We start from the raw sequence: 26036 nt of genomic DNA on the forward strand, positions 1-26036 counted from the left end.
ACCCCTTCTCTTCCTTATATATATAAACGATCTCCCTGTTAGCATTTCTTCATCGATTCGACTTTTCGCAGACGATTGTGTATTGTATAAAAAGATAGTACATATAGACGACACCTCGACACTTCAAACCGATCTGAGCTCTATTGCTTCGTGGTGCGACAAGTGGCAAATGCGAATCAACATAGATAAAACCAAATATATGACCGTGACAACAAAGAAAACATCAATTAATTTCAGCTACTCTATCAACGGTGTCCCTCTGGAAAAGGTAAATAAATATAAGTATCTGGGTGTTTTTATTTCCGATAGTCTTAATTGGCATGACCATATTAACTACTTAGTTGGGAAAGCAAATTGTTCTTTAGGATTCATCAGGCGGAAGTTGTATTTAGCTCCCCCTGAAACTCGTTTGCTAGCTTTTAAGTCCTTTGTCAGATCGCAGCTCGAATACGCCAGCATCATATGGTCTCCCCACCAGGACTACCTGATTGACCAAATTGAAAGAATTCAAAACAAAGCCGCGCGCTTCATATTTAGTGACTATTCACCTTACACGAGCGTTTCGGCACTGAAACAAACGGCTAATTTACCTTTATTAAAAGTCAGGCGCAAAGTCTCCCGTCTTACCTTCATTCACAATATTTATTACTATGATGTTAGCCTTAAGGAACCCTTATTACCTCCCCCTCATCGCATCTTTCCCAGACATGATCACCCTCACAAAATTCGTTTATCAAATTGTCGCACTAACCAGTTTCGAAACTCGCCATTACAGCTTGCCATTGCAGAATGGAACTCTTTGCCCCACCACGTTGTAGATATCATAGATAAAAATGAATTCAAATCATCATGTGAACGTTTGTTTCACTTTTCCATGGAATGAATCGCGGGATGGTGTCTTTCTTGTTTTTATGTGCAAAGATGGTCTTTTCTTTCTCTTTTTGTAGCCTGGTTGGCACGTTGTTTCCTGTTTGTGTAAGAGTGTATTCCTTTCGAGTAGGTGTATTGCATTGTTTCTTGTTTATTAAGCAAATATGTACGATATGTATCGTTTCAATATTTTTGTCGAAAACCTTGTACTCCCCCCCTCATACAATGCCCGAAAGGGCGCTTTGAGGTAAATTAAATAAATAAAAATAAATAAAAGTACCTCGTAGTCGTACCTGAGGAGTCTCATAGCCTACCTGGTTATCCTCATTGGTTGTCGACCGGATCCTCGTGTAGAAAGCAAAGTAACGAGAGCCTGATGATCTGTCTTGAGCGTGAAATGGCGCCCGAAGAGAAAAAGGCGCCATTTCTCGCAGGCCCAAAGGCACGCCAATGCCTCTTTCTCCCCTGCAGAGTAGTTGCGTTCGACGCTTGAAAGTTTTCACGATGCGAACGACACCGTTTGAATTCCTTCCGGATGTACTTGCTGCATAACCGCGCTTAATCCGTAATTAGATGCATCCGTTGTGACGACGGTGGGCAGCACCACGTCACAGTCAGTGGATTGCTGTTTCGTATCAGATCCTTCACAGCAGTGAATGCCTCTTTTTGTGCCTTTTTCCATTAAAAGAACATCCTTCTGCAGGAGCATGTGCAGAGGCTCCACGATGGTCGCAAAGTTTGGTACAAACTTGAGGTAACATGTGAGCAGGCCGAGTAATGATCGTAGTGATGTTATGTTTGTGGGGGGTGAAGCCTGCATGATAGCCTCAATATTATCTTCGCATTGCTTGATTCCCTGCGGTGTCAGCTCGTGTCCTAGGAATTGAAGCTGCTGGACTGCAAAAAAAAACATTTGTGCTGGTTTAGTTTCAAGCCTGCATCTTGAAGGCGTGAAAGAACTTGCCTCAGGCGGGCATCATGCTCTTCTCTTGTGCGCCCGAAAATAAGTACATCATCCAGGGAGACGATGGTACCTGGAGTACCTCAGAGTATATAGTCCACCATTTTTGAAAGGCAGGGGTGGCAGATGCCAGCCCGAAACATACTCTGGTGAACCTGAAGAGACATTCATGCGTCACAAATGCCGTTAGGTCTCTGCTTTCCTCTGCCAGGTCCAACTGGTGATATGCCAATGAGAGGTCTAGCTTACTGAAGACGTGGGCACCGGAAAGCTTATGAAAAAGTTTGTCGGGGCACGGTAGAGGGTGGGAATCGAAAACTATTGCAGTGTTCGGCTTGCATAGGCCTACACAGAGCCGGATCTGCCCGTTCTTTTTGCGGGCCACTACGATGGGAGACACCCACTTTGAAGGATCGACGCGCTCGATAACCACGGAGTGTTCCAGCTTCACCAGTTCCTCAGAAACTTTCTCCCGCACTGCGAAAGGTAGTCTTGGTAGCTTTTGTTGGAAAGGAGCGACGGAATCTTTTGTCTTTACCTTATGTACAAACCCTTTCGCATGACCTAATCCCTCGAAGAACAGATAGGGGAAGTCTTGTGTGATCTCTGGAAGGTTTCTCGCAGAGACCGTTGCCACCTGTCCTCCGGTGGGAGGAGCAAAGTTTAGTTGGTCCAATGCACAAAAGGCGTTTAGGCCCATGACAGCCGCGCCTGTTCGTTTGACGTGAAATGTGCAGGTGCTGCGTCTTTGAGCGAATTGCACCGGTGCGTCGAATTTCCCCAGAACGGGAATGTCTTTTCCGGAGTAGTCCAGAAGTGTTGTACTCAAACATTCCAACTTGTAAGAGTGGAAGTGTCTTCGGTAGACGTCTTTTGGCAGGATTGAAACAGATGAACCCGTATCGACTAAACGTTTGGTGGGACCATATGTGCCAGATGTATCTCACACGTAACCGATTGTTTGGTAAAGCTGGTAGTTAGCACCTGGACTTGGTCGTGCGCTTGTTCCACTCTTCGCACATGGGATTTTGCTTGTGAAACTCCCTGCTTGCAAACGGAGGCGAAGTGTCCCTTCTTGTCGCATTTTCTGCAAGCTTCATTCTTTGCCAGCACTTAGGATGGTCCGCCATCTGGTGCGGTGACCCACATCTGTAACAGGTGCCGGACGACTTGCTGGGACTTGCCCTCGAATTTTTGGCTTTTATTTTTGCCACTTGTGAACTGGATCCCTCTTCCGTCAAGAGCTTGGCCTCCTTCATCGCTTGCTCAACTTGACAGGCGATGGCAAGAGCAGATTCTAGGGAAAGTTCAGACTCTAGGAGGAGTCCTAGAGTCCTGTCGACTGCACCAATTGTGTTTTTAATACGAACGCCTATGTCAGACAGTACAGAAAAAAAGCAACTCCATCTCGTGCTCCATTCGTATCCCCCTTCCTCTTCGTCCTCGTCTACCAGCAGCCAGGATCAGCTTGTAGACACAACAGAGAGTATATGCTGCTATTTAATAGAGTTGCAGGACGGTGAGGGCGACGCGCTCACTGAATGAGTCGAGTATCACAATCGTACATTCGTCCCCTTCTGTGTTCCTGAGTCTCGGGTTTTATTACCATGTATCACATTCTACTCTGATAACACTCTACGCATTCTACTGCAGTGAAAGGGCCAGGCAACATATGTGACCGAGTGGTTCGGTCAGCTTTAACCGTGAGTGTGTCATATGGTGGGCACACCTTTTCAGTACTGCTCGGTTCGATCGAAGGCGCAAGTGTCAACACCTACACAAAAATCAGCCTCAGAAGAAAAAACTAAATCTGGTTCTATATAAAAACAAACACAAAGAATAAATTCATATTATGTAAAATTAATATGCATGATTACAAATTGAGTTAAATCCCAGTTACAATTCTTTGCTTCAAGTTGATTACCAGTTAGGTCCCCATTGGATCCCAACTGGAACCGGCATATCTCAGTAGTAGTGACTCCAAGTGGACCCAGTTTCAAATCTAACTGGCGTACCCGCAACGACCCCCCTCCCCCCTCCCACCCCTGTTCCCTCCCGTGGTTCCGCGGGGGGTCCCGGGGGTCACTCCTATCCGTTCAACCTTCTTGCAGCTGGGTTACGCACACTTACCACCTGTAACTGAGAACCCTAACGTAACTCAGCTGTTGGCTCGTTCAAAACTACTCATTGGGTGCGATAATCAATGATTCTGGTCACGTTTAAGGTCTTTGCAACAGCAAACACCCATCTAAGCGCGCGGGCGCACTCGGCCGGCTGTCAGTACCGCCGGTCACGCTGGTGCAAGAAAGCATTGAGCATCGTGCTATGTTCCGCTCGCTGGCAGTGTAACGAAGGCTACGGGCACGAGATCAGCTGCGAGACGTTTTTTTCACAGGACTAGCGCCCGGGCTGGAGGAGCGTGCAATGTACAATGCAAGGGACAGCCAATTCGGAGCACACTACCGAAAGCATTGAACGTCGTGCTATGTTCCGCTCGCTGGCAGTGTAACGAAGGCTACGGGCACGAGATCAGCTGCGATTGATTGATTATTAGGTGTTTAATGGCGCAAAAGCAACATAGGCCATGCTGCGCCAAAGGAATAGTTAAAAGACTATAGTAAAAGGAAGGAATTACTATGCGGAGGATCTATAACTGGTGCACGTAGCCAGTTTTTTTAAGAAAATCTAAAATATGACCAAAAGGAACTAAAGGTTGATCTCCCAGTAAAAAGGCTGGATGAAATGGAAGGTATCCAGAAAGTGCTGATTGATTAATTGATTGATTGATTATTAGGTGTTTAATGGCGCAAAAAGCAACATAGGCCATGCTGCGCCAAAGAGATAATTAAAAGACTCTATAGTAGAAGGAAGGAATTACTATGCAATGCACTATGCAGAGGATCTATAACTGGTGCAGGTAGCCAGTTTTTTTAAGAAAATCTAAAATGTGATCAAAAGGAACTAAAGGTTCATCTCCCAGTAAGAAGACTGGATGAAATGGAAGATATCCAGAAAGTAAAGGAAAACTCGTCCGGCGTTCCTGATCAAAAAATTTGCAGTGCCATAGAATATGCAGTATAGTTAGCGATTCACCGCAATGCTCACAGACTGGGGTGTCCTCACCACAAAGAAGATGTCGATGGGTGATACGTGAATGTCCAATTCTCAAGCGACACATTAAGACTTCATGGCGACGGTCTCTATGGTGCGAACTCTCCCATAACTCCAAACGTGGTTTGATAACATGTAGCTTATTATTTATTTCTTTGTCCCAGTCTTGCTGCCAGGCATAATAAACTGCTTTTTTGAGAACCGGTTTAAAATCTTCTTGAGGCAGCTGAACAGGTGTTTCCAGAGCATCCTTAACGGAGGCTGCTAGCCTATCCGCCTTTTCATTACCTGAAATTCCCACATGGCTTGGTACCCAGCACAGCTTGATATTGTATCCCATTTGGAAAGCCAGGTTTAACTCTGCCTGTACTTGTTGCACGAGCAGATTCTTAGAATCATTGAGGGAACAGAGAGAAAGGATAGCACTCTGGGAGTCCACAAACAAAATAGCTTTTTTGATGTTGTTGCCTAATATATATTCAATAACCATGAGCACACCATAAAGTTCTGCAGTAAAAATGCTGGCAACAGAGTGAAGCCGTCGAGCTTTTACAAAGTGTTCTGAATATACAGCTGAACCGACAAAGTGTGGAGTTTTTGCACCATCAGTGAAGAATTGTGCATAGTGCTTATACTTAGCTTGCAAGGCCATAAACTCTTGCTGAAGAACTAGTGGTGCAACAGATCGCTTATTGTATTTCGCTAGCGACCAGTCACAGGTATAGTGAACCGCCTTCCAAGGAGCAATGCTTCGAACTCTCGTCATCAAGCTACGCTCAGGGAGCGCAAGTTGCAGGGATGTAGACATGCATTGAATGCGGAGGCATAAAGGCCGTACTATACTTGGCTTGTTCTCAAAAAGACGTGAAAAAGGAGATACCTGCAAGCAACGATAGGATGGGTGTTCAGGATCAGATTTGACTTTATAACTATAGCATAGGCTGAGGAACTGTCTTCGCTTTTCTAGTGGCATTTGGTGCGTCTCTGCATACAAACTCGGAACAGGCGACGTTCGGAAGGCCCCCGTGGCAAGTCGAAGCCCAAGGTGATGCACAGGATCCAGCATTTTTAAAGATGACGGTCGTGCCGAGCCATATACAACTGCACCATAATCGAGACGGGAACGAACCAGCGAGTTGTAGAGTCGCAGGAGGCATCTCCTGTCAGAACCCCAGGAGACGTGTGCAAGTACCTTGAGAACATTGGCAGATTTAAGACACTTTCGCTTCAGTTCCTTTAGATGGGGCTGAAAAGTGAGCTTCTTATCAAAAATAACACCCAAAAACTTGTGTTCATGCCTAACGGTTATGTCAGTGCCATTCATCTGCAAGCTGGGATCTAGCGACAACCCCCGACGTAATGAAAAAGGCACGCACACTGTTTTTTCTGGTGCAAACCGAAAACCATTTTCATCAGCCCACTTACTCATCCTATTTATTGCTATCTGCAATTGGCGCTCACAAATTGACAAGTTGCATGAGGAGAAAGCAATCTGGACATCGTCTACGTACAATGAATAAAAAACTGATGATGGTATAACTGCAGCGAGGCTGTTGATCTTAATTGCGAACAAGGTAACACTCAAGACACCTCCCTGTGGGACGCCGTTTTCCTGTGTAAAAACATCCGAGAGCGTGGATCCCAGGCGGACCTGAAAACAACGGTCTGTCAAGAAGTCCTTTATGCAACGCAGCATGCGACCTCGAACACCGCACCTATACAGGTCCTGAAGTATTCCGTACCGCCATGCCGTATCATAAGCTTTCTGTAAATCAAAAAAGACAGAAAGGCAATGCTGCCGGTTCACAAAAGCCTCACGAACAAAAGTCTCTAACCGGACAAGGTGATCCAAGGTTGAGCGACCTCTTCTAAAACCACACTGGTTTTTATCGAAAATTTTCTTTTGTTCTAGAATGTATACTAGCCTTCTGTTTATAAGCCGTTCATAAGTTTTTCCTAGACAACTAGTCAAAGCGATAGGCCGATAACTTGCTGGTAGGGAAGGGTCTTTGCCAGGCTTCAAGATGGGAATGATGTGTGCTTGCTTCCAGCACTGTGGAAAACAAGAAGCTGCCCATAAATGATTAAAGAAAGACAACAAATTCATCAAGGATTCAGCCGACAAGTGCCTCAGCAGTTCATAATGAATCATATCTGGGCCAGGTGCTGACTGTTTCCTTACTGCAAGGGCTATTTCAAGTTCATACATTGTGAACGGCCGGTTGTAACCAGTATCACTTCCAGAGAAATCAATTGGCTGTTTTTCTGCCAAAGACCTGAACTTTTTAAATTTAGTACTGTAATTTGAAGAACTGGAGACCTCTCGAAAATGATCAGCAAGAATGTCAGCCTGATCTTTTAGTGATGGGGATGATGAAGGAAAAAGGGGAATACTGAAGGAGTGGTAAGTACCCCGAATTTTCCGAACACGATCCCATACCTCTTTTGCAGGAACAAAACTGTTCAGAGAGGATACATATTTTACCCATGAGGTCCTCTTGGCTTGTTTTCGTGTCCAACGAGCTTTTGCTTTGCACTGTTTGAATTTAATCTTGTTCTGAACAGTCGGGTACCGCCGAAACCTTCCCCAAGCCTTATTCTGAGCTTTTATGGTGGTCGTACAGTCCTTGTTCCACCAAGGCCTGCATTTCTTGGGAATATTTCCAGAAGTTCGGGGAACTGACAGAGAAGCAGCATTTATAATTTTTTCAGTAAGGTAAAGAGTCGCTTCCTCAGGAGACATAGCTAAAAAAACAGCGGGATCGACGGCTGCCTCCAGAGAAAATAAAGACCAGTCGGCTTTATCTAATTTCCACTTGGGAGCACAAGCTCGAAGAGAAGGAAGGGATACTGAACTTTCTAAAATTACAGGAAAATGGTCACTACCAAAAGGATTTTCTAAAACCTTCCAAGAAAAACAAGGAAGTAAAGCAGGTGATGATATGGAAAGATCAATGGAAGTAAAAGTATTATGAGGTGCACTAAAAAAAGTCGGTTGTCTCTTGTTTAAAAGGCAAAGGCCAGATGACAGTAAAAAACGTTCTATGACACCACCACGGGAGTCTTGACGACCACTGCCCCACATGGGGTGGTGTGCATTAAAATCTCCTAAGATTAAAAAAGGTTGCGGGAGTTGGCCCACAAGTCCTTGCAGGTCATGTACATGCACTGGAAGGTTTGGTGGAAGGTAAAGCGAGACAATTGTAATTAGGCGGTCAAGCAGAACACGAACTGCTACTGCCTCTAAGTGGGTCGCAAGAGGGACAGGAGCACAGGCAATACCACTCTGCACAACCACAGCTACTCCACCAGAAGAGCTGTTGCAAGAAACACGGTCCTTTCTAAAAACCTGATGTCGCCGTAATACCTGTGTATGTGTTTCATTAAGATGAGTCTCCTGTAAACAGATGGCAACAGGCTGGAGCTCATCGAGAAAAAAGTTGACATCATCAATATTTCGTAAAAGACCGCGGCAGTTCCACTGCATTATACCTATATTTTTAACCATTTAAAACAAAATAAGTATAACATACAAATTCTACTAAAAAGCTATATTCCTTACGGTTTAAAATCTATTTTTACACGCGGTGCACTTTGTTTTTTGGGGGGGGTTATTCTGCCTCCGATTAGAGTCACCGGAGGCAGAGGGGGTGGACTCTGATCTTGAGAGGAGAGCCTCCTCATCAGATCTCGACCCACCCTCATCCATGGGCTCGTCTGCAGTTGCTGGCAGCTGGCCCTTGGAGGTCGACTGCTTTGGCACTTCCCCAGGCTTCCTCTGGGGAGCAGAGGTGTGGGGAGGTAGGCCCCGACCCCGAGAGGTCGAAGCAGCTGGTTGAGCAGGAGACGTCATCTCCTGTTCTGGGGTGGATGCTGGCAAGGCAGCATTCACCTTGCGGTTCGGAGGCGGTGCCACCGGCGCCGCTCCCGGGGGTTTCGAGGGGGACCGTGATGGGAGATGCAGGTCGTCCGGAGACGTCTGCGTTCCCATCGAAACCATTGGCCGAGCTGGTCCCCTCCGCACGGCCTCGGCATAAGTGCCTTTTGAAACAAAGGCAAAACGCTTCTTTGCCTCAGTATACGTGATGTTTTCAGTGACTTTTAATGTAACAACTTCTTTCTCGTCTTTCCACACAGGGCAAGAGCGGGAGTATGCCGGGTGGTTGCCACCACAGTTTGCGCAATGGGGCTCATTATTGCACGCATCTGTGACGTGCTCCTTGCTGGAGCACTTTGCACAGGTGTCCCTTCCCCGACAGTTCCGTGACCCATGGCCGAACCTCTGGCACTTAAAGCACCGTTGAGGGTTCGGCACATAAGGTCGGACACGGCACTGAAGGTAACCTGCTTTTACAGTCTGTGGCAGAGTGGTTGAATCGAAAGTCAAAATGATGTGTTTTGTCTTCCGTTCCACACCATCACGGCGGATAGTGATTCGTCGTGCATCTGTAACTCCTTGACTAGAGAGGCCCTCAATTATCTCTGGCTCAGGTGAGTCAAGCAAGTCATCCTCAGAAATGACTCCTTGAACACTGTTCAGTTTGCGGTGAGGACTGACGCTTACCTTGTAGTCGGAGACAAGGTTGAGTTTGAGAAGGGCATCACTCTGCTGCTTTGTGTTGACCTCGACAAGGAGATCATCAGAAGCCATCTTTTTTGCACTGTAATTGGAGCCAATAACACCTTCAAGAACTTTGGAGACCAGAAAGGGAGAAAGTTTGCCAAGTGGCTTGTCACCTTCCGAGTGCATTACAAGGAATTTCGGGAATTTCTGCAGTACGAAAGATTCTTTCATCATGTTCAGTGCTTCGGTGCGGCCCCTTTTTGGGGGGCCGATCAAAAGGTTTAAGTTTGGAACCCATCCCAGACAACACACAATATCCCCAGGATATCCCTACAAGCTCCCAACCTACTGCTCGGGATATGACATCCCCAGTATGTCCCTAGGAGATTCCTATCGGTGCATCGTCTCACGTACCCACCAGATATTCTAGGGAGATCAAACGAGGATATGAAAAACATACTTTATTTTCGTATTTGTTTAGACGCACAAAACACGTTAAATAAATACAATTTCAGCAATAATAAACATCTTAATCAATTTATTTTGTAGACCTTTAGCTGGAATAGTGTTTAAGAATTTTACTTTGAAATACGCAACTAGTGCCGGTGTATGAACGCTAGCGTTTTGCCGGTCGCCATCTTTATTGAGAACTCGCGCGCGCGCTGTTTGTTCGTCGTCACTGTGCTCGTCGTCATAGCTTGTTCACTCGTCGTTGGAAGAATTTGCAACTCTAAATAATGAACGACACCCACGGTATGGATCGTATACGTTCTATGCTCACTGTTTTAAATGTCTTGCATGAATTTGGATTTTGCATTTCTTGATGTGCTGTAGCGAGTAAACGGTCGGTACCTCATAGCCTCGCACTGTTTGGTAATTCGGACAATTTATAAAGGCATTTCGGTCCAAACGGGCACTTAAAATCGACCTCTGGGCTTCAGTCTTTGAGTTAGTTGACGAACAGAGACATAATAAGGATTGTGAGGATTGCAATTTGGGCAAAAGGCCGGATTGAGTGTTGACTCTATGCACTGTTTTTCAGTCTTCTAGAATTCATTTGGTGTCATCAAAACTCTTAGTGTCGTGGAAAATGTGTGTTTGGGGCTACAAATTATCAGGAAAAAGTTCGTGCTTCTCGATATCCTATCTTGGTAATGTAAAAAAAAAAAAAAAAAAAGACGCCGAAGGCGTGCTTGGGCTGTGGCTCGCTGTGTGTGCGACAGCCAGCGCGTTGGTCACGCGCATTTTTTTTTTCGTAGTGTCTAGAGCACGACTGGTCGTGGTCTAGAATATCGTCCGACGGCACTCTTGCAGAGCGTTCAAGTGCTGTCCGACGGTACTCCACTCGCGCGTTCAAGTGCCGTCCGAAAGTCTCGTATAAAACAAGTGGTAGGATCTCTGTCTCATAAGCAAGTGGTCCCGGGTTCGTTCCCCAGTGCGGGCCTACTTTTTTGTTTTTGTTTTCTCGAAAATTTTATTTTGCCGACGCATTTGGCGATATTTACATTTATTTACGATTAACACAGGAAAAGCGAACGTTGTCGTCGAAACTTCGCTGAACGAAACGGTATGGGGCTTTATTTCCGGAGGTGCATCGGGTACAGCGGAACTTGGTCAGCCGGCAAACCAAATGGGTCAATAGTTTTGTAATTAGCTGCCGCATACTGTCGCCGCGAAGCGGCGTGAACGCAAGCCGGCCGGGGGGGGGGGGGGGGGGGGGAGGAGGAGGGGGAGGGAGGGAGGGAGGGGAGGAGGGAGGAGGAGGAGAGAGGAAGAGTAGGGGGGGCTGTAGACGAGCTTTTCAGTGATATACGCACCATCCTACTTTTTCGGATGGCACTTGCAATGTAGGCGCGATTGGAGTGCCGTCGGACGGCACTGTAGACACAGCCCTTGTATTTTACCCCTATGAGCATGTTTGATGATATTAATATGGGAAGAAGTTGATGATCGCTTTTTCGTGCTGTGTCGCGGTCTAAACAGTTTAAGAACGCCTCCAATACAGAATGGAAAAAGTTTAGGAACGCCTCCAAAACAGGAGAAAACATAACTATTTCATAAGTATATATGTACAGTCGGGAGCAAAAGTTTGCGGGGCACGGGAGCGCGTGCCGAAATGCATCGCCGCGCCGTGCAACGGCGCCCCACCGAATTAAGAAGTCGCGTTTTGCGCATGCGCGCCCTTCGTGCTGGCAGTCATGTCTCTTTCGCTCATTTCTGTCCGACTCACTCCTGATAACCGGAGTCAGCACCAGGGGCGCAAGTTGCCGTTTCGCTGGCTGTCATGCCTCGTATCCTCTTCAGCTGCCTCGGCTGCCGCGCTTTGTGACGAAGCGCCTGGTCCCATCCCCCCACGGGAGCTCCGTCACAAAGCGCGGCGGCTGAGGAGGCTGAAGCAGACGTGCAGCATGACAGCCAGTAAGCGCTGGCTCGCGCCCCTGGCGCCGACTCGTGTTATCAGGAGTGCGTCAGAAAAAAACGAGCGAAAGAGGCATGATAGCGAGCACGAAAGGCGCGCATGCGCAAAGCGCTGCTTCTTGGTGCGACGGCGCGCCGTCGGACGGCGCGGCGATGCATTTCGGCACGCGCTCCCGTGCCCCGCAAACTTTTGCTCCCGACTGTACATACATACCAGATTCCACGACAGAACATTATCGAAATATGTAGCTGCGCTTTTACGACCGTCTCCAAAGGCTGTTGAAGGCCTTATATAAATCATTGTATCATCCGTGACTTTCAGGTACGTCCTTAGCCAAAAGGTTTGAAAACCAGATAATCTTTGCCCATTGCAGCAGTGCAGCTGCAGTAATCATAGGCTTTATTTCTAGATTTAGAACGAAGCTGCTGCATGTATACATTTCATGTTATTGAGGTGTCTCATGTCGTGTGTGAATATCCAGCCATTAAGGATGTATTTTTGTTTCATTTACAGACAATGCCAAAATCAAAACGTACCCTACGGCGTCATATTTCTAATGCAGTCAGAGATAGTGTCAACTTAGTTACAGCGTCAACTTTTGACAATGAGCTCTCCCTGCAAACAAACCCTGTCCTGTCAAACCGTGTCTTGTCAAACCCTCAGAGAGGTTATCTGAATGCTGCACTCTCCTCCGAGTCGGAGACGTGCTCTGAGCAGGAATCGAGTGAAACAGGCGATCCCTCTTCACAAGACCAACTGGGGTCCATCTCGGATGATTCTTGCATATCCTTTGACTCTAGGGAACAGCAGTTTTCTGCTGACATAAACCACATCACTGAGGAACTGGTGCCAAGCACATCTGTATCAGTGAGTGCTACACAGAAGAATAGTGTTGAGAGCTTCAAAACAATGCTCCAGACATGGGCTATAAGACACAATGTAACTCATGAGTGCTTGACAGATCTTTTGAAGGTTCAGCGCACACACCCTTGCTTTGCAGAGCTGCCAGGGTGCTCTAGAACCCTTCTTCAAACACCTAGAATGTGTATGGGCATTGTGAACATAGGTGGCGGCCAGTACTGTCATTTTGGTCTCGCTACTCAACTTCAGCAAAGCCTTGAGAATGTCCAACACTTTCCCGGAGTTCTGAATTTGCACATCAACATTGATGGACTTCCCTTGAGGAAAAGTACAAAAGAACAGTTTTGGCCAATTCTTTGCCAGGTGGTTAACTGTGGACCAGGCATACCATTTCCAGTTGGTGTGTTCTATGGGCATTCAAAGGCTCTGAAAGCAAATGAATTCCTACAACCACTCGTAGATGACTTAAACGCGGCACTTGACTCCGGCGTGACCATTAGGGATGTGACCGTCCAAGTGAAGCTTACAGCATTAGTGTGTGATGCTCCAGCTAGAGCCTACATCCTACATATCAAAGGTCACTCGGGCTACTCAAGTTGCAGTAGGTGCACTACTGAGGGAGTCTCGCTTGGTAGGATGTGCTTCCCCGAGTTAGACGCCCCTTTAAGAACAAATGACAGTTTCAGGAGCCATGTTGATGAGGGTCATCACACTGGTGTGAGCATACTTGAGAAACTACCAATTGACATGGTAGCACAAGTCCCGCTTGACTACATGCATTTGGTGTGCATTGGTGTCGTGCATAAGCTGATGAGGGTCTGGTTTAAAGGACCAAAAGCCTGTCGGATGGGGTCAAATGTAAAGGATGAGCTCTCCACCAAAAGCGAAGCACTGCGGCATTTTGTTCCATCAGATTTTAGTCGTCGGCCTCGAAGTTTTTGGGATATGGAGATGTGGAAAGCAACGGAATTCAGACTTCTTCTGCTGTACACTGGTCCTGTGATCTTTCCATCCACAGTTCGATCAGACCTTCAGGCAAACTTTATGATTCTCCATTGTGCCATAACAATCCTGGCTTCACCAAGGCTTTCAAAGGAGCTTGTTGATTATGCTGAAAAGCTTCTGCGTTACTTTGTGGAGACCTGCAAGTCACTGTTTGGAACCGAATTTATTTCATACAATGTTCATGGGCTCTTGCACTTGGCAAATGATGTCAGGGCACACGGTCATTTGGACAGGTGGAGTGCCTTTGCATTTGAAAACTACATGCAAAACTTCAAAAAGAGTTTGAGGAAACCAGAAAAGCCACTAGAACAACTCTGCAACAGGCTAGCAGAAAAAAAAAATGCCGTTGCTTTCAAGGACAAGATCCGACCAAGCGAATCAATAAAATTTTCCGGGAAGCATGAAGACTTTCCACTGCCATCACACTGTCGGAGCCCTCAGTACAGAAAAGTCGACATTCCAGGAAGGTTCTGTATTGCAACAAACAAACGAGACAACACATGTACACTTCTGGATGGTGGCATCATAGAGGTTCACAGCATTGCATTTTCATGCTTGTCCAAGAAGCCAGTGCTTGTTGGAAGGAGGTACTCTGTAGTAGAGGATCTGTACACATATCCATGCCGGTCGTCGCTTCTTAATATTTCTCTAGTTTCTTGCCCACACACAGTGTCATCATGGCCCCTACAAGATGTGGCGCTCAAATGTGTTCGACTGCCTCTGGGTGACAAGTTTGCAGTCTACCCACTGTTGCATCTCAATTGAGCTATGTTAGACGAGTTCTGGGATGCTATGTTTGGCTTTGCTGTTACCTTTTCCCAAAGGCCACAGGAGCGACGATGTCGCTGCTGACGTGTCCGATTGGTTAGAGTTGCGCACTGGTAGATGTCTTAAAATGCAACATTTCATCTTTCTCAGAGAAACCATTTATTATCGCAAAGTTTCCCGATGAAGAGAATGGTGTGGCACTCATACATGAGAGCTGGTTAGACGGGGACATCTGCTATTGGCCAAAGGACACTGGAAAGATTCAATCCTTGGTCAAAAACGGTGAGCAGCCGACGTCCGAGTGGCGGCGACTTCGATGCATTCCCATTGGATGGTTTGGTGAGTATTTACTCATAGATTCATAGATTATTCCATTTCCACTTAGTGTTATCAGTCACTGTGAGGCTAACAATTTATTTTATCTTGAATCAAGTCTGTATTAGCACAGATGCCAACTGGATGAATATGTTTCTTATGGGTTTTTTTTGCCGCACCCGTGCACATGCTTTCACGAATGAAGCAATAAACTGTTTTTTTTATAATACTTAAAACAGAGTTTTAATAAGGCAGACTTGTGCCTACAAAATAAAAACAAAACAATTAACCCATACATCCTTTGACGGTGGTGGCACTACGCAGCCACGTGAAGTCCCTTTTGTAACCGCACTGCCTCCTGGCAGATTCGGTCTAGAAAGTTCGGTCCTCAAACATTCTGATCCCCAAGAAATGGTAAGATTTTCGATTTTACTAGAACATTACAGCAATGGGAAGAGGTAAAACGATAGCAGGTTTCAGGATTCGAGCCACGGGCGTGGAAGACGGGTTCATGCTGACTCAGCTGCGCTCGCGTCAACATGTTTGCTGTAGGCACTTTCAATTGGGGGCTTTTCTTGGTACAAGATATATAATGCCAAATTTGAACATGATGTATAACCATTGCATATACTTACGGCCTTTATGGAGCGACATCTAACTGCCATTCAATATTCTTCAGCATCATATGACCATGCACGGAAGAGGCTTCCTGAGGCTGAGGAGTTGTCAGACCTCTACAGTGAGATTGAACAGCCGAAGAGGCGGCGTAGGCGAGCCAGGCGCTATAGCACGGACTCAGACTCTGATGACAGCTACCAGTTTGCTGTATCCTTACCACTGCCATCGCCACCAGCATCTGCCTCGCCGTTGCATCCAAAGCAACGTCCTGATCGTAACACAGGTGACATAATTTTGTAAGCAACCGAAAATTAACCAAGTGTAACAGTTAATAGTCTTTTTTAATCACTGATTTTTTTTTTCTTGTAGAGCTACTAAACCGATCAACTCTATGTGGTACTCAAGACAGGAGCCACAACCAGGTCAGAAAGGCCCGTCTAGGTCATTATTGCTTTTTATTTAATCCAAAAAATTGCCCTAGTTAAATGGAGTTGCACGTTGTATATCCTATGATTAATGCAGCACAATATATTGTTATTTTGTTAACCCAACTCGAAACAGAAACACCCATCTTTAAATTCTTTAGCTACCTTTATGCATAAAGATTGTTGCTGACAATGCATCTAACATACTCCAGAGGTCTGTCTTAATTTGAGTCGGCCTATAGTGTCAAGGAGGTTAGTCATTCCCTTGGGAAAGGTATAGAACGCTTCATGTGACGTGTGCTTTTTTCTTTATAGCATGACATTAAATATTAGTTAAAATATTTTCAGTGTGAATGCATCACGGGAGTATATTTAAAATGCATCACACTATAATAAATGGCATTTTGTGGCCTCTGTTGAAAAGGAGGTTGGCAATGTTGCTTCTGCATTTTTCCAATCTTATCAACTTCATTGTATCATGGCATGAATGCTGAGATTCAAGACGTCATGATTTGCTTTAGAAAGGTAAAAAGTTTCTTTTTCTTTGTTTGGCATGTAGATCAGTTCAGGAGACACAAGACTGCCAGATCAGAGTCAGCTCTTCAGTGCAGAGATCCTCAAGCAAGTGACAGCGCCATGCCAAGTATGTATTGGACTGGCCTTATAACCCTTCCGCTGTTGGCCTTCATATTTCGTAGAAATATGCGTTTCTACTGTATTCTGATACAGCAACCAATAGTGTGGCCAGATAGGAATTGGGGATGTGATGGAACACAGGTTTAGTAACTGCCGAGGCAAACAGACAGCTGCAACAAAAGAAACTACAGATAGAATTTAAATAGAGCTAACTAAAACTATGGTCATTTTGTTTGTTTTCTTTGCAGGCTGTTCCACAGCAGGAAGTGATTTCAGGGCAGGAACCCCCCATTTTAGTGCTGCAACAGGGTTGGTGCCACTCCAAAATGAGCCTCAGGCAACTCGTTCCGATCATGTCACTCCAAGTAAGCAAAATGAGAACTTGCTGTTGCTGTAGCTCCTTTGTGTTCTGAGGATTTGCAGTCATCTAGGCCATAGCACCATAAAAGTTAAAGATTATTAATTAGTCTATCCCAGCCATGCCCTGCTATATAATATCTTTCTGCTCAGTCAAGGTTTTACAGGTATTGTCTACCCGGCCATGTCCTGCTTTATTAAAGGAGCTGTGCAACAGTTTCAGTGCTTTGCTTAACTAATGTGGAAGTTGGTGTCTCGGCATTTCTGAAGTAAAGAACAAAAAAAACGCATTCGCCTGCATGCCCTAGTTTTAATTTTAAAAATGGACAAAGATTGAGGTTTTCGGCGCCTCTCAACTCATTCACTATCTTCCGAGTCAAGTGCACTGTGACGTCAATGGGAAGGCGCGGGGTTCCGGTGAAGCTCTCTTTAGAGCCATCAGTGAGCGGCGAGAACTCATCCGCTTGCTCGTGACCACGTGCTGACGCGCGCAGAGCGAACAATATGGTGAGAGGAGGAAAGTTTCATCACTACCCATCCCGCCATGTCCCCCTCCCCCTCCGGCTTCTGGCGGCTGTTCGCGGTACCAGGTAGAGCCGACGGTTTTGTGGACCTTGGATAGATGGCGCCACTAAAGCTCCATATAATAAAAGTTTTGTCGATGATACGAGGGTTTTGGCGCATTTATATTTATGTTGGAACAACAAGATTTATAGAAAAGTTACCTTTTATCGAGCAGGTATTCGCACAACTTTCTATCTTTCTACAAGATTCCCCATTGACGTCATGCCGCGTGTTTCTCATGGCCGCCTCAAGCGGCTGCAGTTCAGAAACATCTTGATTGTGGTATCAGAATACTTTTACCTTCGAACAAAAGATTCCTTCGTACCAAATTTGCAGCAAAAAGTGGAACTGAGAAAACTGCATTCAAACATTGAACTCTTTTACTTTGTCACTGCCTCACAATCTGTTGAAAATATTTTATATCAACGGAACTATTTGGCACATAGTTATGAAATTTAGTGTACGGGTGTATAATTAGTTTCTAAAACCAAAAACCTCGAAATTTAAAAAGGAATTTTTTCAAAAAAATTTTGAAACTTAGGCCCATGTCCCCTCTTAAGCTTTTCCAGCTCTTCACTGACTTTCAAAAAATTTAAACCCCTCATTGTTACAGATTTTTTCAAGGAGATCTTGCGCCTACTGCACATCATCCAATTCAAGCTGAATGAACATGCACTGAAGTTAGAGTTGCTAACCACCCTGGTCTCGAACAGCAACGACGAGAACATTCTTGTCTCAGGCGAATCCTTTGGGCCCTTCAATGAACTCGCAACGTTTTTAGACTTTGATGCTTCTGTGGCAAGCTCCGAAGAGAAAAAAAAACGGCTGGTGAGTCTACTTATATAACTTAAGTCTGCTCTTCGACTGCTATTGACAATTTACCCTATATAAAGTGAATAGCCACTTGCACTAACCTTCATTTTAACATATTTGTAAGCACTAAAAACATATCTGCACAGTAGGAGCGTTAAACGGGTTAGAGCAGTTTTAATCAATAGGCCAATTATGGTTTTAGTGGCTTTGAGTATACTGCACGTGGCATACAAGTGAACAAAAATGCACCTTGTGCATGAGAATGTTAGCACGAGCTCGTAAAAGATGAGAATATAAAGAAAAGAAGGCATGCTCAATGGGAAATGCCAAGAATGCTCAAGAAGTGCGCTTTCAGAATGCACCATGAGTAGTGGATACATGGCCAACTAGCGGACAATCTTGCTCACTGTATTGATTGTATTTATTTTAGGGTCCAGCTCTATTGATTCATAGCTTTCATTTTGTAAGATTATGCTGAAATAATGTACGTTAACAGCCGACGACCAGACTCGAGGTTCTGCAAGGCAGAAGATCCTCCTCACCATGGGGAAAAAGAAACCGGCAGCAGTGGGCAGGGTAGAAGGGTGGAGAGGAGCAAGCGGGGCAGAAGTGGAAAGCGCGAACTGGTCGTCGGCCTTTAAGCAAGAAAATTATTTTTGAAAGATATTGGGGTGGTTATGCCGGATGTGTAGTCAAGACGGAAGGGCGTTAGTCTCCCATGTTTGCTACTTGGAAGAGACCTTGTGTCCATTCATTCCGCTAGTAGATTGTGCAATCGCTTCATCTTTTGCCTAGCAGCTAACATTGAAGCAGATGGATCGACTACTATTTGTAATGTGAATGCATTGCAGTGTAGCGGAAAAAGCAGTGGTGAACTAGAATACCTTGGGCTTACAATTCAAATAAAGTCAGAAACTGAACTTTTATGGGAAGTAAAACAACCATAGAACTCCTATTTTAGACAATTTTAAACTTATAGCTGAATACTAATATGGGGTGGAATTCCGTAGTTTTTCATGCTGAAATTACATGGTTGTTCAATGTCAGATGGTCTCCTGGGGCAAGTACGGGGGTTCTTCTGGACCTGACATGACAAGGAGAATTCTCGTTGGACTGCTTTCCGACGACATCGCTGTTCAGTACAGCTTCAAGGGGGGTAAAGGCAAGCGCAAGTTTAACGAACTCGCCTGCTGGGAAATCATTAAAGGTAGGCCTTTCAAAACCATCTTTTCCATTGTGTTAGTATGTATATTAACAGTAAGCGTGCACAATATGAATGCCAATTTACCTGCAAATGTGAATGCTTTGTTACGGAAGTGTTACTGTTGTGCTTTTAAGCAGGATTCACACAAGGGACAAGTCCCCACCAACTGTGGGGAATGTGTACCGCTTTACGAAAACGTCGCCCTTTCCTGCACTAGCGTGGTGACATTGGCACTTCTCCGGGGATGGAAGAGCATTTTATTGGGCGGCATGAATGATACCCGCTTGATGATGGAAGTCGTCATGCTTAGTGGTGTTTGGTTAGTTCATCTGACAGCATGACACAGCATGTTCTCTAGGGTGAGAATGGCTGCAGCAAAATCGGTGCTGAGAGGAGCCAACAAATTTACTTCTCAAGCTCCCCGTTTGGTTTCCCGACACTGTGAGGGAGAGGCTAGATGGGATAGAGCACTGCATATGCTACTGAAGGTAGCAGGGTTGCGCATTCCTTTAATCAAGGGCTTCGCTGACGGATCGACCCTGTTCCTTGCCTTCTCCAACAAAATTTGCAGACATCCATCAGTTCGAGAGAAATGAGCAAGGCAAGCGCTCTTCGTTGGTCGAAGCTGGTCACGTGTGTGAAATTGTCTACTGGTCACGTGTGTGAAATGTCTACTTGAAATTGTCTACTCGACCTGGGTCGTTTTTAACTAAAAATGCGGCAACTGTATTTGCACCAAGATTTAAGTTTAATAAGACTGTGTTTATAAAACATCCACATTATGTTAATATTAGTCTTAACACTGCACATTTAGTAGTAACAAGGGAAAGAGGTTTTTTTTTCCCGATTCCCCATGCATTCCCAAACGGAGTTCTGTCTAACGTGGCAGTCGCTGAGATGTCGAACTCAAGTTTGCGCTACTCACTTCCTTCAGGGGCATATATGGTGGTGGCTCTGTGGTTCGGAGGTCCCGACGGCTGTTGACTTCATGCTTTCGTATTGTTTCAGAAACTGTTAAAGCGCAGGGTAAGCTTTCTGGTGCCACGGATTATGATGTCGAACAAACAGTTAAGTCATGGTTGGCCCATTCAAAGGAGAGACTGGACAAAGCAGCCAAAAGTATGTTAAAATATATTTTTTTGATATTAATAATTATTCAATCAACATATTAAATGTGACAAGCATTTAATACAGCTGTGATATTAATCTGTAAACTCATCTTTCAAACATATTTTTTATGACGGATAGTCTTTGGTTTTATCCAGTTAATTACAAGTTAGATTAATGTAAAATACTATTTGCAGAATTATCAGAATCAATGCTTTTAATGTTTTGTAATGGAAACAACAAGAAAGTAGATCTGCAAGAGTTTCAAATCATTCTATTTGTTCTTTAAGTGTTAGCTGTATACTGGAACATGTTTGAAAAATAAGTCTCTCAAGCATAAAGACACTATATCGCTATTGTTAATGAATGAATCCTCAAAGTTTACTGGAATACTGATATGCAGTACTGATTAAAAATTGCAGCCCAGCATTACGTGAAAATGTTTCAAAAATTTGTTTCTGGAAATCATTGTTTTGTTTTTAAGTCACTCGTTTTCCAACTGCAACAAAGACAACTTTTGAACCTCATATTAATCAGTTACTTGACAGGTTAGTTCCAAATGTTTCTGGGAACAAAGGGTACAGGGATAGCCCACTAAAGGTTCCTTTGTCCTTCCTTACTTTAAAGAAGTTGGTATGTCTGTGCCACCAAGCCCGACTGCCTAGCATGTCTTCCGCAAGCAGGTAGCTCCAGAGGTAAGGGATGCTTTTGACAGAAACTGCCAATATTTTTGTTTCTCACGCGAGAGTTCTAGTCACTGTGCAATATGTTTATTTGGAGCCAAACAGTCTCAATGGTTATCTATAAGTTGGCAGGTCTATGGAAACGAAATGATTGATGGAGATTAAGTGTTCGGTGATGTTCTGTTTAAAAGTCCTTTCTTCGCTTACTTTCTTTTCAGATTTTGGTGTTACTTCTTCGCCATTAGCCCAATACAGGAGCAGGTAGCTCCAGAGGTAAGGGATGCTTTTGACAGAAACTGCCAATTTTTTTTTTTTGTTTCTCACGCGAGAGTGCTAGTCACTGTGCAATATGTTTATTTGGAGCCAAACAGTCTCAATGGTTATCTATAAGTTGGCAGGTCTATGGAAACGAAATGATTGATGGAGATTAAGTGTTCGGTGATGTTCTGTTTAAAAGTCCTTTCTTCGCTTACTTTCTTTTCAGATTTTGGTGTTACTTCTTTGCCATTAGCCCAATACAGGAGCAGGTAGCTCCAGAGGTAAGGGATGCTTTTGACAGAAACTGCCAATTTTTTTTTTTGTTTCTCACGCGAGAGTGCTAGTCACTGTGCAATATGTTTATTTGGAGCCAAACAGTCTCAATGGTTATCTATAAGTTGGCAGGTCTATGGAAACGAAATGATTGATGGAGATTAAGTGTTCGGTGATGTTCTGTTTAAAAGTCCTTTCTTCGCTTACTTTCTTTTCAGATTTTGGTGTTACTTCTTCGCCATTAGCCCAATACAGGAGCAGGTAGCTCCAGAGGTAAGGGATGCTTTTGACAGAAACTGCCAATTTTTTTTTTTTTGTTTCTCACGCGAGAGTGCTAGTCACTGTGCAATATGTTTATTTGGAGCCAAACAGTCTCAATGGTTATCTATAAGTTGGCAGGTCTATGGAAACGAAATGATTGATGGAGATTAAGTGTTCGGTGATGTTCTGTTTAAAAGTCCTTTCTTCGCTTACTTTCTTTTCAGATTTTGGTGTTACTTCTTCGCCATTAGCCCAATACAGGAGCAGGTAGCTCCAGAGGTAAGGGATGCTTTTGACAGAAACTGCCAATTTTTTTTTTTGTTTCTCACGCGAGAGTGCTAGTCACTGTGCAATATGTTTATTTGGAGCCAAACAGTCTCAATGGTTATCTATAAGTTGGCAGGTCTATGGAAACGAAATGATTGATGGAGATTAAGTGTTCGGTGATGTTCTGTTTAAAAGTCCTTTCTTCGCTTACTTTCTTTTCAGATTTTGGTGTTACTTCTTCGCCATTAGCCCAATACAGGAGCAGGTAGCTCCAGAGGTAAGGGATGCTTTTGACAGAAACTGCCAATTTTTTTTTTTTGTTTCTCACGCGAGAGTGCTAGTCACTGTGCAATATGTTTATTTGGAGCCAAACAGTCTCAATGGTTATCTATAAGTTGGCAGGTCTATGGAAACGAAATGATTGATGGAGATTAAGTGTTCGGTGATGTTCTGTTTAAAAGTCCTTTCTTCGCTTACTTTCTTTTCAGATTTTGGTGTTACTTCTTCGCCATTAGCCCAATACAGGAGCAGGTAGCTCCAGAGGTAAGGGATGCTTTTGACAGAAACTGCCAATTTTTTTTTTTTGTTTCTCACGCGAGAGTGCTAGTCACTGTGCAATATGTTTATTTGGAGCCAAACAGTCTCAATGGTTATCTATAAGTTGGCAGGTCTATGGAAACGAAATGATTGATGGAGATTAAGTGTTCGGTGATGTTCTGTTTAAAAGTCCTTTCTTCGCTTACTTTCTTTTCAGATTTTGGTGTTACTTCTTCGCCATTAGCCCAATACAGGAGCAGGTAGCTCCAGAGGTAAGGGATGCTTTTGACAGAAACTGCCAATTTTTTTTTTTGTTTCTCACGCGAGAGTGCTAGTCACTGTGCAATATGTTTATTTGGAGCCAAACAGTCTCAATGGTTATCTATAAGTTGGCAGGTCTATGGAAACGAAATGATTGATGGAGATTAAGTGTTCGGTGATGTTCTGTTTAAAAGTCCTTTCTTCGCTTACTTTCTTTTCAGATTTTGGTGTTACTTCTTTGTCATTAGCCCAATACAGGAGCAGGTAGCTCCAGAGGTAAGGGATGCTTTTGACAGAAACTGCCAATTTTTTTTTTTGTTTCTCACGCGAGAGTGCTAGTCACTGTGCAATATGTTTATTTGGAGCCAAACAGTCTCAATGGTTATCTATAAGTTGGCAGGTCTATGGAAACGAAATGATTGATGGAGATTAAGTGTTCGGTGATGTTCTGTTTAAAAGTCCTTTCTTCGCTTACTTTCTTTTCAGATTTTGGTGTTACTTCTTCGCCATTAGCCCAATACAGGAGCAGGTAGCTCCAGAGGTAAGGGATGCTTTTGACAGAAACTGCCAATTTTTTTTTTTTGTTTCTCACGCGAGAGTGCTAGTCACTGTGCAATATGTTTATTTGGAGCCAAACAGTCTCAATGGTTATCTATAAGTTGGCAGGTCTATGGAAACGAAATGATTGATGGAGATTAAGTGTTCGGTGATGTTCTGTTTAAAAGTCCTTTCTTCGCTTACTTTCTTTTCAGATTTTGGTGTTACTTCTTCGCCATTAGCCCAATACAGGAGCAGGTAGCTCCAGAGGTAAGGGATGCTTTTGACAGAAACTGCCAATTTTTTTTTTTTGTTTCTCACGCGAGAGTGCTAGTCACTGTGCAATATGTTTATTTGGAGCCAAACAGTCTCAATGGTTATCTATAAGTTGGCAGGTCTATGGAAACGAAATGATTGATGGAGATTAAGTGTTCGGTGATGTTCTGTTTAAAAGTCCTTTCTTCGCTTACTTTCTTTTCAGATTTTGGTGTTACTTCTTCGCCATTAGCCCAATACAGGAGCAGGTAGCTCCAGAGGTAAGGGATGCTTTTGACAGAAACTGCCAATTTTTTTTTTTTGTTTCTCACGCGAGAGTGCTAGTCACTGTGCAATATGTTTATTTGGAGCCAAACAGTCTCAATGGTTATCTATAAGTTGGCAGGTCTATGGAAACGAAATGATTGATGGAGATTAAGTGTTCGGTGATGTTCTGTTTAAAAGTCCTTTCTTCGCTTACTTTCTTTTCAGATTTTGGTGTTACTTCTTTGCCATTAGCCCAATACAGGAGCAGGTAGCTCCAGAGGTAAGTCATGCTTTCGACATTGCTGGCGCTTTTTTCCTCTCGTGAGAGCCCCAGTCACTATAACTCAGCAAACGTTAATAGGGAGACACATTTCCCAAGTATATAACAGTATTGAAGATGGTTGCTCCATCGTCAAACTTTTTAATAAGCCAAAAATTTACATTTTGTATATTTGTTTTGTACTGAGTATAGTATTCACAAGCAAAGCTGAAGTATCCTACTCATACTAGTAGAGGGGATACTTATGATGCCTCTGCAACCTCCAAACCCTAATGTTTATTAAGGTGGCGATACAGGCGAGTTGTTTCATGGCAAAAACAAGGAACTGCACAAAAACACAAGACAAGTGGAAGAAGTAGACTGGACAAGTGCTGACTGACAACTAAAAGTTTATTGAAAACACAAAAAACACACGAGCAAAAGAAACCACCATCAAAAACACAAAAGCAATCAAACAACCAAAAAAGCATGCAGTAAAAGCAAGCACGATAGACCATCATCAATGAAAGCTTGAAAATTATAGCTCTTTGTTTTTTTGTTTGTGTTTGCTTTTGGATTTTGGATGGTGGTTGCTTTTGCTAGTGTGTTTTGTGTTTTCAGTGAACTTTAGTTGTCAGTCAACGCTTGTTCCGTCTACTTCTTCCACTTATCCTGTGTGTTTTTTGCGCTGTTTCTTGTTTTCCTAATGTTCAGTTGTAAACGCGAAACATTTCTGGTCGAACCCTGTAAATGTCGATCAGTGGGTCGGTCGTACCACATAAAAACAATATAGCAGGCAAAATATTAGGCTATGGTTATTAGGCAAATTATTTGGCTATGGTTATTAGGCAAATTATTTTCCTAAAACTAGCGGGCAAAAAAGAGTCCGTAATCTAAAGGGAAAAGAATTTCACAACACATAGCTTGCATGTAATCCGCGCCAGTTATGGTACGAATACCAAACAGACGACGGGCGCTGTATATTTTTTTTAGAACCAGAGACGCGCTAAATAATTTATACAGATTCCGCAGAGCAGTTGCACGCACTAATAATACCATTGCCCTAGGTCTTAGGCACGTGGCTATCATCTTAGTGTAAGGCATGAATTTGCAATTATTGTACTAAAACTGTAAAATGGTTTGCATTTCAACGAAAATCTAAGCAGCAATTTCGGCAGATGTTTTTTCAAGTGGTTATATTGACATAAAACCAAGTGTGAGGAAATGTCATTAAGAGTTGTTTTTTTTTTTCAGCGACATCTTTGAAGAATTTTTACGCCTAAGACGTTGTTACTAGTCATACTTTTAATAAAGCAACTTGGGAAAGATCGGTGCACTGTCCTGGTATTTCCTTAAAATGTACTACAGTCATCCGAAAAGATTTGTCACGTGGCTCCATAGGATATGCTGGGACCTCCTTAAAATGTCCTCCAGTCATCCATAAAGATCTGTCATGCAGCTCCTTAGGATATGCTGGGACCTCCTTAAAATGTCCCGCAGTCATCCTTAAAGATTTGTCACATAACACCCTGGGATAAACTCAAAGTGGCCATTTCGATATCCTGAGAATGTCCCTGGAT

The 26036-nt window shown here is 44.0% G+C and overlaps 1 protein-coding gene across 6 annotated transcripts; it reads left to right on the forward strand.

Moving 5' to 3' along the window:
* Positions 1-10182: 10182 nt before the first annotated feature.
* LOC115329657 lies at positions 10183-25803 on the forward strand. Of its 6 annotated transcripts, none has more exons than XM_040214545.3 (22): positions 10183-10259; positions 14710-14898; positions 15554-15775; positions 15862-15933; positions 16477-16560; positions 16802-16918; positions 18088-18302; positions 19335-19494; positions 20500-20610; positions 21500-21554; positions 21766-21820; positions 22031-22085; positions 22298-22352; positions 22563-22617; positions 22829-22883; positions 23095-23149; positions 23360-23414; positions 23625-23679; positions 23891-23945; positions 24157-24211; positions 24423-24477; positions 25711-25803. In XM_040214545.3, the coding sequence occupies exons 1-10, from the start codon at positions 10244-10246 to the stop codon at positions 21544-21546; spliced, it is 1233 nt and encodes a 410-aa protein (XP_040070479.1). In that variant the 5' UTR covers positions 10183-10243; the 3' UTR covers positions 21547-21554; positions 21766-21820; positions 22031-22085; positions 22298-22352; positions 22563-22617; positions 22829-22883; positions 23095-23149; positions 23360-23414; positions 23625-23679; positions 23891-23945; positions 24157-24211; positions 24423-24477; positions 25711-25803. The 6 variants fall into 6 exon arrangements, with proteins under 6 accessions (XP_040070479.1, XP_042142586.1, XP_040070480.1 ...); XM_042286652.1 differs by lacking the exon at positions 23360-23414 and adding an exon at positions 21226-21293 and having other exon boundaries at positions 25711-25802; XM_040214546.3 differs by lacking the exon at positions 23360-23414.
* The last annotated feature ends 233 nt before the right edge of the window (positions 25804-26036 follow it).

Source organism: Ixodes scapularis, unplaced genomic scaffold (genome assembly GCF_016920785.2).
Source record: "Ixodes scapularis isolate PalLabHiFi unplaced genomic scaffold, ASM1692078v2 PGA_scaffold8__174_contigs__length_109621045, whole genome shotgun sequence".
NCBI lineage: Eukaryota > Metazoa > Arthropoda > Arachnida > Ixodida > Ixodidae > Ixodes > Ixodes scapularis.